General features: G+C 43.9%; 2 protein-coding genes across 2 annotated transcripts; both read right to left on the bottom strand.

The window, feature by feature from the left end:
* Nucleotides 1–6,414: 6,414 nt before the first annotated feature.
* PtA15_3A33 (uncharacterized protein) lies at nt 6,415–7,116 on the bottom strand (the record flags this gene model as incomplete). Its single annotated transcript, XM_053167298.1, has 3 exons — nt 6,415–6,464; nt 6,568–6,665; nt 6,758–7,116. 3 exons carry the CDS (start codon nt 7,114–7,116, stop codon nt 6,415–6,417), a joined length of 507 nt encoding a protein of 168 aa, XP_053018225.1.
* A 1,973-nt stretch (nt 7,117–9,089) lies between these two features.
* On the bottom strand, nt 9,090–15,032 carry PtA15_3A32 (uncharacterized protein; the record flags this gene model as incomplete). Its single annotated transcript, XM_053167287.1, has 19 exons — nt 9,090–9,223; nt 9,292–9,428; nt 9,502–9,595; nt 9,662–9,829; nt 9,902–10,115; nt 10,201–10,412; nt 10,491–11,262; nt 11,341–11,715; nt 11,782–11,962; nt 12,022–12,117; nt 12,195–12,394; nt 12,496–12,647; nt 12,730–12,952; nt 13,021–13,604; nt 13,690–13,855; nt 13,944–13,962; nt 14,072–14,454; nt 14,553–14,637; nt 14,782–15,032. The coding sequence occupies 19 exons, from the start codon at nt 15,030–15,032 to the stop codon at nt 9,090–9,092; spliced, it is 4,446 nt and encodes a 1,481-aa protein (XP_053018224.1).

Genomic DNA, 15,032 nt, shown 5'->3' with positions numbered 1-15,032 from the left:
GTAGCAACCAGGAGCTCTAGTATTGATTAAAGTGCCTTATCAAGAGATTGCTTAAGGAAGAGATCCTTACCAACCTTCTCATCAACAACCCAACATCAACAACAATTGTATTTTACATAATTGATCCCACTGGATTACATTATCCCTCCAGCATCAGAAGTTGTAACAGATCTGCAAGAATAGTGATTTGAGGAATCTAGGTCTGATAGAGATTACTATACAAAAGTAAGATCTATCTTGGAATCAGCCACATCTTTATAAATATTGATTACAAGACTCTTAGTTATTTGCATAGTACCATTAGAGGGGCAGGTCTTTCAAACCACCCGTAAGTTGTAATAGCCTTTCAACCTATTAGCAATTTATTTCCCCCTCAGAGGATATTTTCACCAAATAAACCTTTAGTGTCCCACAAGAGTCCCTACACCGCGCCGGATCTTGAATTCACCAACATCCTTGCCTCTGGGACCATTGGATGGTCAGACCAACCCAGATCCAACTGATGTCATTGATACGGATATCTTGGTTGCAAATGACAATGTCACAGATACCACCTCTAGCTCTCGGAAAAAAGCTCCTTGGACCAGCCGGTCTAGTACCAGTCGCGAACTCACTGATCATGATGAGCTTGGTAAGCTTTCTTTCTGCTCTTCCACTCCATTCATATCACTGACTTGGGCATCCAATATTTTTCCTGAAAGTTTGAGCTCAGAAGATTGCCTCGATGGCAATCAGTGCCGCCTATTTGAGCTACCACAAACCGGAACTCTCAACACACCTTGACAAAAAGGGACAACACATGATCGCGTATCCATGCAAGACGTTAGCTATCCGGACAGTCTTTCTGGATGGTTTTTTACTGACATTTTTCCTCTTTCAGATGCAGCACAAAGATACACAGGCCAACATATGACTCCTCGTGCAGTAATTTGCTCAAACATGCCGCTGGATGTCTCAAGAAAGTTTGTGATGTGAATAGCAATCAAAATCCGGCCAGTCTTGGCGTTTTTGGCGGTCATATTGACTTGGAAGAGGTGAGTGATGCACATTCAGTTTCTCTCTCTTAATTCTCTGATTGTCTCTCGTTTCTACAGGTAAACCAACTGTGCTCCATCTGGTGCGCAGAGGCTGCACGACCCTTTGCTGCTTTAGCGGACAAGACCCACAAAGCAATTCTCCATCCAATGGTTGTTAAACATATGCCTTTGGCAAAGATTGTTTCAAGATTGATTCACATGCTGTATACTGCGGTTCAAGACAGTTATCGGGATGTTTTAAATGTAGACATTTCATTTCATCTATATTCCCTTTGATTGATCCGATAAAACTGACTCTCTAATAATATTTAAAATATTTTGTTGGACAGAAACATGTAGGTGCCATGTACCTTGGGGCTGATGCATGGCAGTCACCCAATGGTCAGGATATCCTGGGGGTATTGATTTACCACTAGTTGAGAAGGATGGCGGAAAAATTGAGCTTGAATCTATGTCATTGGATTTTGTTTCGCTCACTCGGAGTCACACTGGAGAATATCTTGCGGAAACAATACGGTTGGTAGTCAAAAATTTTGCTGTTCAAGATAAAGTAGGTCAACTTGAGGCTCTCTTATTCTTTCTAGGCATCTGTGTGACCTGAGTTATTCGATTTGTTTCAGATATGTGGAATTGTTGCCAACAATGCCTCAAATAATGCTTCAATGGTGGTGGCCATGAAAAAGTTCAAATGGCCTCGATTCAAAGGCGAACCGCAGTGGATCAGATGCTTTGCGCATATACTCAATTTGATTGTGCAATTGATCCTGCGGCATTTCAAGAAACTCCAAAATAAACACCCTGAAAAACTGGCGTCTACTCTTGGATCCGATGAGGAATCAGATTATGAGGATGCTGAAAATCAGATCCGTAGGAAAGTTTTTTTATTATTTAATAAAATTGAATCATTTTTGGATCATTCGGTCTTCTAATCATTTGTTCGGCAACATAGATACAAGGGCAAGGGTTCCATCTGCGGGGAAGATGATCCTGATGAAGGCAACCCTTCTGACAGTGAAGATTCGGAAGCATACATTGGCGAAGATGGGTCAGATGCTGAGTTATCTATGGCGGACATCCAGGATTTAAGCGATGAAGACAAAGATAATGACATCTACACTTCGGTATTGTGCAAAGAAAGCTTAAATAAGGTAAATGTCTTGACTTTGTGTGTCTTCAATCAACTTATATCACCTCCTTCTAGTTCCGTGCCATAGCTAAGCTTCGCAAATCTCCAAATTCAAAGGCCCTGTTCATCGACCTCTGTGAAGAAATGGAATGTACAAAACCTCACAACATCGTGAGAGATGTCCAAACGCGATGGAACTCCACCTTTTCTCAGCTTGAAGGGATTATTCGATGTGAGAAAGCGATGTGGGTGTTTTATCTCAGATCATCTATGTACATCGAAGCTGATGATAATGTTCTGGCCAGCTTCATCTGGCAAAAGGACCAAAAATTCGGCCTGCCTCGACGCTATCACATTGGCGAGGTCGATGTACACTTGGCTCGCGATCGCGTTGCCATCCTGCAGATTTTCTATGAACAAACAGTCCAAATCTCTGTGTCTGGATCAGCTCGACTGACCCACATCATTGTCTTCATAGATGAGATAACCAAACACCTCGCAAATGTGATCAAGGGAGATGGCGAAAAATACCCACCTGTACTCCGAAACGCATGCCGCCTTGGCCTTCAGCTCACAAATAAATATTACACGCTTACTGACTGCTCGCCCTTGTATCGCATTGCCATGGGTATGCCCTAAAACTCTCTCAATCCCATACGCCACTGATTATGCTAAACAAAGCCTATCTAAACTCCTTTTGAAAAGTACTCCACCCCTCCTTAAGTTCAAAGACCAGTACTTCGAGATCGCCGGCTGGGAACAGAATTGGATTGACGAAGCTCTTCGGCTGACACGAGAAATGTTCAATACATTCTACAAGCCTCCCGTCGAATCTCTGCCCTCCAGTCAATCAACAAAGTCAAGCAAGGTGGGCTTAGTTAGATAAACCATTGGCATCCTCACTCTCTCAGCTGACAAAAGATGATTTCAGCCCAAAACAGGACATATTGCACAGCTCGCATTGGCTGCCTAATTGGGTCAGTCCTCAAACGATCCGCTCACATTATGGCTATCTTCTGGCCTCATTTTAGACAATGGCTCCCCAATCAATGCGCTTAAGTGGTGGATCCAACAAAAGCGCGCTGGAAATAACCACGGTGGACTTGTCCAAATGGCCCTTGATGTCCTCAGTTGCCCAGGTTAGTAATTGTCATTTTACATATGTTTTGGCTGCATATCTGACTCTGATTCAATCTAGCTACCTCCGTTGATGTTGAGCGGGCTTTCTCATTTGGACGGGATTATGTATTGGAAAAAAGACACCGCCTCAGTCCAGTTTCTATCAGCAGGGGGATGTCTGTTGCTTTTTACTCAAAAAACAACTTGATCCCCTCCGGTATGCTCAGAAGGTGGAAGGAAGGGCTCCAAGAAGAAAAAATGTGTAAATCAAAGAGCAAAGGTAAAGATCAACTGTGATCGATCCAATTTTTATTACAAATATGTATTCATCTACAAATGCAAGAAATGTGTAGTCGATAATCCGAGGTAATTTTTTTCCTTGGATTTTGTTATCTAACAATATTGGGCTTGGGAATTGAAAAAAAAATGTGCTGACTCAGTTGTTTCAAATATAGTGAGGGTACCCGCGGCACACGCCGCGGGTACTGGCAGTACCTGTCCGCGGGTGTTGGCGGCGAGTCCGGGTACCTAAATTTTTACAAAATCATGGTGGGTACCCGGACACGCCGCGGGTACCCGGGTCCCCATGGCCATCTCTAATTTAGATATATAAGCATCCAAGTGCATTCACACAGGATGTGATGCACTTGCTTAAACTTTGAAGTTAGTTTACACAAGGAAGGGATAATATTTAAGGGTACATGTAAGTGAGGTACCCTAGGTTATTTTACCTGTAGATTCAGAATCTTCTCTAACATTTCACTTATTAATTACACAAAGCTAATTAATTAATTATTTATATATGTATTTAATGTTTTTTGCGTAGTTTTAAATATGTAAGATTAATAATTTCTCTTTCATATGTAACACTGCTTTTGATATTTTATTTTTATATTTTTATGTCATGGTGGCTCTGCCATAGTAGCCAGCTGAAAATTGCGCTAACACTACGCTAAAAAATAGTGCATTTGCGCTGCGCTACGCTACACTAACATCTATGGTTAGCGTAGCTGACCCACTGTTGCAATGACTGAGCTGTTGTTCAGTTCAAAATAGGTTAGGTTGAAGTCAAAATCCTCATGTATTTGAAAATAAACAGAGGTTATGGTTAATATGAAATACACATACATTGTATAAAATTACAGCCAGGCACTCTTTGGAGAGTGCCACAGATTCCTCCCTGGTGTTTGAGATGAAGATTGTCTTTTGTTCAATAATAGCAAACTGTAAGATAAAATGTTGGAAATTGGCTCTTTTAATGCAAATGTAAACCCCCCTCCTCCCTTGGGGTTCACAAGGAGTCACAAGTGACTCCCACATGTCACATACTTACATATAGCTTGACTCCTGTCCTTCCCTGGTTCAGCAGAGAACTGACTAGCAGTCTCTCTGAACCAGGTAGGCCTCTTCTCTTTCTACTCTTGTTGTTTCTTCCTTCTCATACTTCTAGCAGAGAACTGACTAGCAGTCTCTCTGAACCAGCAATCCAAGCCCCCCCTTTGGTTGGTCCTAGAAACCTCTCCTCGTGCCCCCTTTGAGCCCGTTTCCCGGTTCATCTTGTCCCGTCCAGTGAAGGGGATTCTCACCCCTTACAGCAAACCTTCAGCTGTTCCAGTTCATTTATATCCTACTTGACTAGATCCTTTGGCCCCTATTGTCCAGCTTGTTGGGCTTCAGCGAAATGGTGCAGAATTTGCACAATGTTAGCTCTTTAGATAAACATTGGCATAAGTCTTTAGCATGTAGTTTCTTTTGCCTAGTTTCTTAAATCGCCAGCTCACCTTTTTCCGTTTCTTCTCTTTGAGTAGATTCAACAGTTTGCTTGGTCTTTTCCTGTGCTTCTTTGACTAACAGGAAGGGAATGATGCAATTAGAAAATCATCTTTACCATATAGTTAGAGAACACACTGCTCACCTTTGGTGTTGGCTGAAATTCTCTCCGCTAGAGGTACCTGACCAGGATTCACCATGTGTTGGTTCTGGCGGCTCATGGATGCATAAACTGTATTCATCATTCAGATGACGGCACTGCTTTGGAATGTGGAATAAGGTTTGCTTTGCTTACCTTTTTCTGCAGCTATATGAGCTCCCAACACCCTCCTCAATTTATGAGGATGATGTTGTTCACCTTGACTGGTAATCTCACACCAAAATCTTGAATTCTGCTGTCTTGAAGGAACCATGATACTAAATTGGCACCGGTGTGAAGAAAACAGCAGGTACCTATTGTTTGATGTGAATGTTGGGGAATGGCTAAAAAAGGCTGCAGGTATCCAAACATGCACGGGTACCTGGATGCAAAGTGACCATCTCTAGGACAGAATGCAGACCCAAAAGATGAGATTTTCTTCTTGATTTTGATTTTCACATTGATTATTCAAAACAGAAAATGGGGATGCTTGGGCATTAAAGGGGGGAATTCCTATGTATATAGCCTGTCACATGCATGTTACAGTCTACACAGTCCTAGTTTGAGAGGCTGGAGATCCAGACAGCTTCCACAACCAAAGGCTACAAATTCAATCTACCAAATTAGGATCCAGAACCCCAAAACCTGCCTTTCTCTCCTCTAGACTTGAATTTAACAGGTAACCTGCAACACTGATGTTAAAGATTCTTATCTAACCACAAAACACTTGCAATGAAACTGGATAGAGAGAAAGGAATCCCAATAAAAAGCAACTAATTACAGCAGTTGATGTCCTTCTTCAGATTTCTCTGAGGATGATTGTTTGAATTTGTTTTTGACCAGCAACATTTGCAATTATTTACTTTTTCTTCCTTCAGCTCAATCATTTCAACTGAGATTAATGCAGGAGGAATGTTTATACAAGCTACCAATTAAAAAATGCAATGATGAAAGTTTATACAGGTTACTAATTAAAAAACTATTTGTCCTTTCTCAGCTTTATAAGCTGAGTAAATCATTTTGTAAAGGAGCAAAAAAGCAAAATATTTTTACTGCCAGGAAAAATCATGAGCCTTTTTGTAAATCTTGTGGGGAAAGCTAGAGTATTCCCAGGTGAGGCCGGGTATCATAATACACCAATCCAACTTTGCCTTCCTCCCTGAAAAGAATTCCAGCTTTCTTGCCTGATGGATCCTTGAGTACAGCAACTCTCCACGAAAGGACTATGCAATAGTTGTGTCGGAAGCGCCCTTTTTCCTGATTTCCGCGAATTCTGGAGATAACAATAACATGTACCAATACGGAGAAATAAACATCATTTTTAAACATAGAAAGGATCCTATCGGCGATCCTCAGGGCCAAAACAAGCAACTCACGCTGTGCGGCGCCAGCCATTTGCGTCCTCACTTGACCGACGTAATAAGTAACCAGGGCAGGAATGGGCCAACAAAAACTCAAAACGTAAAGGTTGTCCCTGGTTTTTGCACATGTCAGAACCCGGTCGGCACCACAGACATAAGGGTCAGTTGCTATAAAAGGGGTCGAATTAGAGCCAAACGAACTTACGCAATCGAATCGTTATCGCTTAGCACAGTATCTCTAGTGGCTGTAAGGTCCTGGGCAATTAGAGAGTCTGTAACTCTGTTTGCATTGTTTGCGATGGCTATCACAACCTGATCTAGCGTTGGTATCAACTTGCGCAGATCTACTGCGATGTCTTTGATAACAAGTAGATTCCCTGCGTTATTTGCAGCTTCGATTTGGTTAAGTCCAGTGTTGAGTTTTGTGACGAGTATAGTCAAAAAACTATCATCGGTGGCACCATCAAAAGCCGGCTGCGGCGTTCCGAAGCCTTGCGGACGTGCGATGTTAGATGTAAGTTGTATGAAAGAAATGAAGACCACCAGGAGCCAATGAACAAACATTTTGAACGAGATAGTTTTGAAAATTTGCGACTCGTAATTTATACGGAGAAGATATGCTCTATGATTCTTGGTGTGATAAAAAAAACTCAATTGATGGGAAAGACTAATTAGAATCTAAAAATTTGTGAGTGATGTGGATAGGAAGATTATGGGGTGAAGGTTCGGGAAGAAGTATGTGAGGATGCACAATAATCGCCTCTGCAAAGCTCATGGGCTTTATGTTCTGGCACCGGCAGGAAACAAGAGACGATCACAATGCGTTTCCAATTTTCAGCCAATCTAGGTGAGGAAATATACAGCCTACGGGTGGCACCGACCGATGCCGAAGTCAAGTGATGGTTGCTTGCTGGCGAGACTCTCGACTCTCGAGGTTAATTCACAGAATCATAGCCAAGGATACTATCGCGAATGATCAGCAACTTGTAAGTGCACTGCCATTGAGTGCTGACCGACGATTAATTCCTACCCTTGCGCGTAATCATGTGTTGTGGAGAAGAAGAGGGCGAGAGGCAACAAAAACTAGTTATCGATAGTTGAAACCAGAGTGACCGAGCCAGATAATGATATCCATCCGATCTCCGAGCCGTCCAAATCTTTGGTATCCTAACCAATCGTCGCCCTTATAGTGCTGTCGCAGATGATTCAATCAAGTTCAGACTGTAGCATAGTTACTTCTTGAACGACCAGATTCAAGTTCGCTTCAATAGCCTGGTACCAATGGTCACCGAACTGACACTGGGTGGAGACCATGAGTGGATGGAAGGGGCATCGTCGGCCAGGAGACAGCGGTGTCAAGTCTGATCCCCCCCCCCCCCCCCTAACTTAACTAAGTCCGAAGTTGGAGGCGCGAAGCGCCTCCACCGGAGGGAGGCCTTCGGCCTCCCTCGGGAGGGACTTAGTTAAGTTAGCCCCCCCCCCGGCGGCGAAGGCCGAGCCTGGAGCCTCTCGAACAAAGCGTCCCATTTAAAGAGACCGCCTTGCGCCGAATGGGACGCTCTCCATGACACATCATCGGGGGAACTAGGGCAGAGGCGCGGATAGCTTTTGTCTTGATTGCGACGAGACTCAATGTCGTCAGACTGGATGACTTCCCGTGGGCTAAAAAGCTAGATCAGCGGGCGGGCAAGGTTTAAAAAATGACCGAGACCGAGTTTTCGCCAGCAAACAAGGTGTAGTGCCTCCCGCTAAATCTAGCCAACCATGAGGCTACGGGAAGTCAGCCTGTTGACTATAATCCTGAATTGCTGTGGAGCATTCGGATTCGAAATATTGTGATTCCAGGAATGCTTGGACAGATTTTTGAGCTGTGAGCTCAAAATCATGGAATCCTGACATTTGAGTTCAGGTTTTCAGCCTTCCTTCTGCCACTGGGAAACAATGGGGGGCTGACATGACAAGTTTGCAGCTGTGTTGGTCAGAAAACCAAAATTTTACTGGTGCTGTGGCTCAAAGGCCACAACTTTAGCCCACTGAAAATCTTGAATTGTTCAAGCTTAAGCGGAATCACAATATTTATGCATCATAAATATTGTGATCACCGATTTTAGGTCTCAAAAGTGGACCAGCAAGAAATTTTTTAAGGTCCGACCAGAAGTGTTTTAAGCTATCGTGAAAGCCCCTACTGTACGCTTAGCCTAAAAGCCATCATCATTGCTCAGAGTTCCCTTTCCAAAGCGAAAAAATCAATCAAGTAGTCACTCACGAGTTGCAATCAATGATTGATAACATAGAAATGATAACAACCAACATAATTAACCAGCTATACTTACCGTACATTACTTATAAAAGAATAACTAGTAATTAGAGTAACATATGCGTGTAAAGACAATCGCTGAGCAACAAAAAAGTATTAAAGGTTTGGGGGCGGAAAGTTGGGATAAAGATTTGTAAATCAATACATCTAACATATTGTCTTGAATCTTTCGCTCATTTTTTTTCTGTAATTTCGCTGGCCCTATCTAGAGATCATTGGTTTATCGCTTGGCATAGATGTGGGTCAGAAAGCGGGAGCCTAAGACGATCACCACCAGGTTGGCAGCAATATAAACCACGAAGATTCCAAAATCCCTCCATCGGTCTTCAAATCTCATGTCATTAATCCTCAAATCTGTGAATTAAAAAATGGTAGTTAGAATGCGGATGTCCTGGTTTCTTGGCAAGACTTCAACTGCGTACATTCATTTCCATTGGAGAATTGACAGTACTTGCAATCGGATCGGACTGTATCGTCGAGTAAGTATCCACCAAAAGAATTTACAAATGGGCCCGCCCATTGTGCGCAAGTCTGACCACTGGGCGGTTGGAAAGTCGTGCTGGGGAAATACTAATATTCAGTCAATAGCTATCCAATCAGCCGGTTCAGGTTCAGCACTCATGAGTGCTTACTATTCTTCGGAGCTACAGATAATGGGCAAGTCGTGCATCTCGTTGGAAATCGTTCCTGAGATGAATCGGGTGATGGGGTTTAATTCATACAACCCTGAACAAGTTGTGTTCTGAATCAGAATATGCAATTGGTAATGGTTGAATTGGAAGGTACACTTACATACTCTCCAGAAACCAGGCAGTCGAGCCTTCGGCACAGTGACGCCGCAAAACAAGGTCAATATGACGATCACGGGGGGATTGGCTTTGGCGGCGATAAACATGCTCGGAGATAGAGCAGCGATAGCTTGCCCCAAAGTTACTGCATATGTCTCGAGTGCGACGACCACTGTAGATTTTATAAGCCAAATCAAACTGGGTAGAAATTGGGTTTGGGGAGAGGCTCAGGAAGACGACTTACTGAGAAATGCGTAACCTGCTCGATCACTATCGCTTTGAAATCCCACAAGAAAGTACCATAGAATGTAGAAGACGATCGCGCACACCAAAGAGTATGGCATTTCAGCCAAAAACTGGGCAACCCCGAACGCCACAGGCGTATACATTTTAGACGAAGATTCTCTCAGATATATATCCCGAGCCATTATGAACGTGGGCTCCACTTGAGCCGTGATCTGGAATATGACGAAAAATCATATTTATCATAAATACACGTAGCAAAAAGGTTTCCGCCGTAAGCTCCACCTCAAAAGCCCTTACCAGGGGAATCAAAATGACCACTTGGAAAGCGGCAAAGATGCGATTCTGAAGATCTCCCACTCCGTCGGATAGGCGTAAAAACGTAAGGCCTGTAATGAGGGCTATGGCGACGTGATTAAATACCCGCGTGACTTCATAATCTGCATTGCGATAGAAGCTCAAATTAGTCCGGTCGACAACAGTTTTTAATTGATAGGCGAATGAGGTAGCATCTGCTCGAATTTTACGAAATCAAAACAAACATCAGTATACCGCATTGTTCCCCTCGGGGTAGAAAAAAACCGTCTAACATTTCATTTCTTTGAGGGAGGGCCCTTGATGAGTTTGTTCTTTCAGCGACTCTTCCTTCAGACGTTTTATTTCACGCATATTCTCAGCATGTTCGAGGGATTCCACCCAGCGATCTGCCCAATCTTTCGTACCGCCGTGTTGAGCAGACGTCCCAGCGCCAATAGCCTCAAGCATAAACTCCGCAGGATTGCCATCTTCTGGACATTTCGCTCCGTTTTTCTCGAAATAGGACCGGATAACGTGTGAATCACGTCCGATATCACCAAAGTAAACGCATCGACCACCCTTTTTGAGCAAAAGTAAACGATCGAAATTTTCAAATAGCAGGGCGTTTGGCTGGTGGATTGTACACAGGATAGCCTGGCCCGCGGTAGCCAACTTGCGTAGAAAACGGACAATATTGTAGGCACTTTGCCCATCAAGACCAGACGTAGGCTCGTCCAGAAACAAAAGTAGCTGTGGTTTGGCCGCCAGCTCAACACCAATGGTCAGTCTTTTTCGGGCTTCCACTCCAAGGCCAAACCCGGGAAATCCAATCATGGCATCAGCGAGATCCTCGAGCTCGAGAAGTTGAATCATCTCTTCGACGTATTTGTTTTTTTCTTCAATTGATACCTCTGCAGGTTGACGAAGATACGCCGAAAATCGCATGGCTTCACGCACGGTGGCCGTCCACTCATGAACATCTTGCTGCTCACAATACGCAGTTCCTCTCTGAAAGTCTGCACCGGGCTTTTGGCCAGCTATGCAAATCTCACCGCTAATGACACCCTAAGGAATTGAAAATAACAACATTGGTAATGTCAAGTTCTCGAAACTTTCTTGTAGATAGTGATTAAACAGGCTTACTGTCGTTTTGCGATCTGCCAATACATCTAGTAAGGTGGTTTTGCCGGCTCCGGAGGATCCCATCAAGGCGGTCAGAGTTCCCGGCTTGACATATCCGTAAATGTTGGTGAGCAATTTCTTTTGGCCACCAGGAACGGAAACGCTGTAGGACAAGTCTTCCCATGTGAAGGGCTTGCGAGTCTGTATCAAACCTGACAAGTCTTGCGTGGCCTTTCCAGAACGAAAATCTTGCTTTCGTTCTTGTAGTTTTGCGTTCAGCTTCTTGCGTTCTTCGTTCTCTTGTGCGAATACATTGATGGCTGGACTTCCAGACCCAAGCGCCAAAGTTTCGACTGCGATGAAGAGAAGGATGAGGAAAAGAGCAGCGAAGGCGCACTAGAAGGTAGAATGGTAACGTCAGCGTGAGATTGAATGCCGATTTTCTGCTCAACCAGGACATACCACAATAACAAAATTTCTCCAAACATGCGATTCAGAATATGAGAAATTGCTCCGGATGTAATCTTCACCGATAACGATTGGGCTTCCAGGCCTCGAACCCAGGACAGTGCATGCTTGATTCGCACCAATGCCTGCTGGATAGCCCGGACCACGCGGGGCAATTGAATCGCCTGTGCAAGCTCTAAAACAAATTGGACGTTAAAAAAGTGAATGATTCCAAGGAGCACGGACTGTACCTACAAACTAATTCGGCCAAACTCATTTCCCATCAATGCTGAAAATGCGTAATTGACTGGGTTCATATAATAAATCCAAATAAGCCAATCCTTCATAGAGCTGTGACAAGCGACAAAAAGCAGTCAGTTAGGGGGGGATGCGTTCAAATCGTAACTGCGCAAGGAAATTGAGCTGACCGTCTTGGAATCATGTATCCACTATAGATTGTCATTAGTATGACCAAAGAGCTGGCCAATCTTGAAGCCGTGTCGAAGCTGAAAGAGATCGCTCCCAAAACTTTGAAAAAACAGCTGAGCGTGTAGTAACCCATGTAAACGATCAAGCAGTAAGTAAAGAAGGCTGAAGCAGTACGAGTCAAGTTGGTCATCAGGTAAAGCTTGTCGAGGTAGCAAAAAAATAACAAAACAACAAGTTAAAACAATAATCCAGTCTACTTAATTGATTTCTTCAGTCAAGAAGGGGAAAAAAAAGACTAACAATGAACGAAAAAACGAAGACCTTCGGTAATGAAAATGGGATCTCCGCTATAGCACCGGCCAACGCACGTGCTCCAGGACGATAAAAGCAAAAAGAGGTTTGCCGCCACATGATAGGCCGCCCTAACATTTGTTTGGGAAGTTCTGAGAAAGCTGAACAAAACGAGCAGAAGCCCAAGTCAGACAAAACATTATTCTTCAATTGGGATAGGGCGAGTGGCAGAGTAATTCTCACACATAAAGACATTGAATAAAAGTCCCATAAAAATCACTCCCCCCCTGGTAAAGGCGCCAGCAGTCGTCATCGGTTGATTCAAAAAAACGCTACCGATCACGATAGCTAGTAATATCGCAGTCGCCCATTCAAAGACAAGACTTTTCCTATCTTGCAGAGTGAGCTGGATATCACGAACGATCAAGGCTTGTAGCTGGGTTATTAGGTTAACTGTGTAGGGTGACTTCGATAAATAAAAACAATGTTTTCAGTAACGTATGTGGGCATTTCGCATGCAAACAGTATGCCCACCTTCTTTCGAACACCTTTCCCCTGGTCTTGCTTAACGGCCTCCTTGAAATCATTTTGGTGCCGCAGCTCTTGTGCTAGATATTTTTTATAATCAACTCTTTCTTGTTCAATCCTTTGATAAATACTGCTGCTGAGGTAAGCCAGGTTCATTTCTTCGGGTGATTGAGGGATCTTTTGAGTATCGATTCCATCCTGAAACTGTCGCTCATTCGGGTCTGTGCAGCCAGTGAGATAATCTGCTGTGGTTTGTCGAGGTAAATTCTTGTAGCCGAGACCGATCAAGTAGGGGCGTGCTTCTTTAGCTGGACCGAAATAAGCCATTCTTCCCTCGTTAAGTAGCAGAACTTTGTCGAATTGTTCGTAGATGCCTTCACCAGCTTGGTACAAGGTAACAAATATTGTGGCAGAAAATAGATTTGCTAGAATTCGAAGAGATTTTGCATATTCCAGGGCAGTCGACGCATCAAGCCCCCGTGTGGAATTATCCCATGACAATACGCATGCACGTGTGGCCATCATTTCGGCTATCGAAACGCGCTTGCGCTCACCTCCAGAAACCCCTCGCACGTGCGCGTCTCCGACCACTGGAGATTCAAGTTTAAAGAACAAATTTTATTAGCAACGAGCAACGAGAGCCTAGAAAGAGTTGAAACTGAATTGTTGTCTTACTGGTGTTTTTGGTATGACTGATTCCTAGCATCTGAAGAAAGATATCCATGACTTTCTCAATGAATGCATCCTTGCTTATGTGGGGTAAGAGACGTGCTGGAGCTTTCGTGGATAGAGCGAACTTAAGTGTCTGTGCCACAGTTAGCGTGGGGAGGTGTATATCATCCTGCATTTAAGTTCGCGAGGATTGAGGTGGTAGTAGACAAGTCAAATCAGCTAGTCTCCCGGAATCCAAAAGTACAAAATGTGCTTACCTCCGGATTATAGACTACCCTATGTGAAGCAATAATAAAGATTTGTCAATTTCCAGTCCGTGTTTGTTTAGAGATGATCCGCTGCGTTTTGATTTATCGCAAAAGTTAGAAATATGTCTGCTGCTTACTCTCCCTTGAACTGTTTTGCCATTACGCCAGCAGGTAGACCGCCGTAAGTGACATCTCCATCAACCCGGATGAAACCGATTCTTTGATTAGCGATCGCCTTCAAAAACGTCGAGCATCCACTATTGGGCCGCCCCAAGACTAAACACATCTCTCCGGGTTTCAGGAAACCGCTCATCGGATGGAGAATCTGTTTTGGTGGAAAGCTTTTCAATCTCATCATAACCGCTACGACCGGAGCCATGAAAAGGCCCATAAGGGCATCTGGAAAAGTCCTAATTGGAAGTTTCATTCCCCCGGCGCCGAGGACCCCGAGGTTTTCAAAGACGACACCTAATGTTTTGGGATGCACGCTATTTCCATCTTGAGTCTGGGAAGGTGGCCGCTAAAAGAATGATGTGCAAATGCATGTCAGTGATAGCAGAATCGAACAAAGGAAAATCAAAGTATTGTGCTGCTTCGAAATGGAAGATTAAGGCTAACGAGATATTCCAACAGGTCAAATGCCACATGACCGGCTTGCTTCTCCAGATCTTTCGCTTTTCCCTGGACTGATAAATGTGCGGAACTGGATTACAAAGCGTGGCAAAGCGAGTCAGCGACCAATTGGTTTCTCAACTGCTTTCGATAAGTAAGTTCAGTTAATCAACTGGATCCAGAGGACAAAAGAAATCATTGAATCGCTACTAGAATGGAGGAGTTTGAGATTTACGAAGCTTGTGTGAGCTGACGCCGCAAGTCGGCAAAACTTTTCTCTGCCTGCTCGACATCAACCTTGGATTCGACTGGAGGATCTTCGTCTGGTCGAAGATCTTTTTGGCTTCCACCCAGCTCGATACGCCCGTTATGAGTGTCAATGGAACTTGAGTGAGAGCTGAGCGTCAGATTAGAGTTCTGCGCAGTGGCATCCACGTCCGGGGTCTCGAGATGAATTTCGCCGGCATCAGGCTGATCCAAAGGCAT

Source organism: Puccinia triticina, chromosome 3A (assembly GCF_026914185.1).
Source record: "Puccinia triticina chromosome 3A, complete sequence".
Taxonomy (NCBI): Eukaryota; Fungi; Basidiomycota; class Pucciniomycetes; order Pucciniales; family Pucciniaceae; genus Puccinia; species Puccinia triticina.
This window is presented reverse-complemented; position numbering and strand designations above follow the sequence as displayed.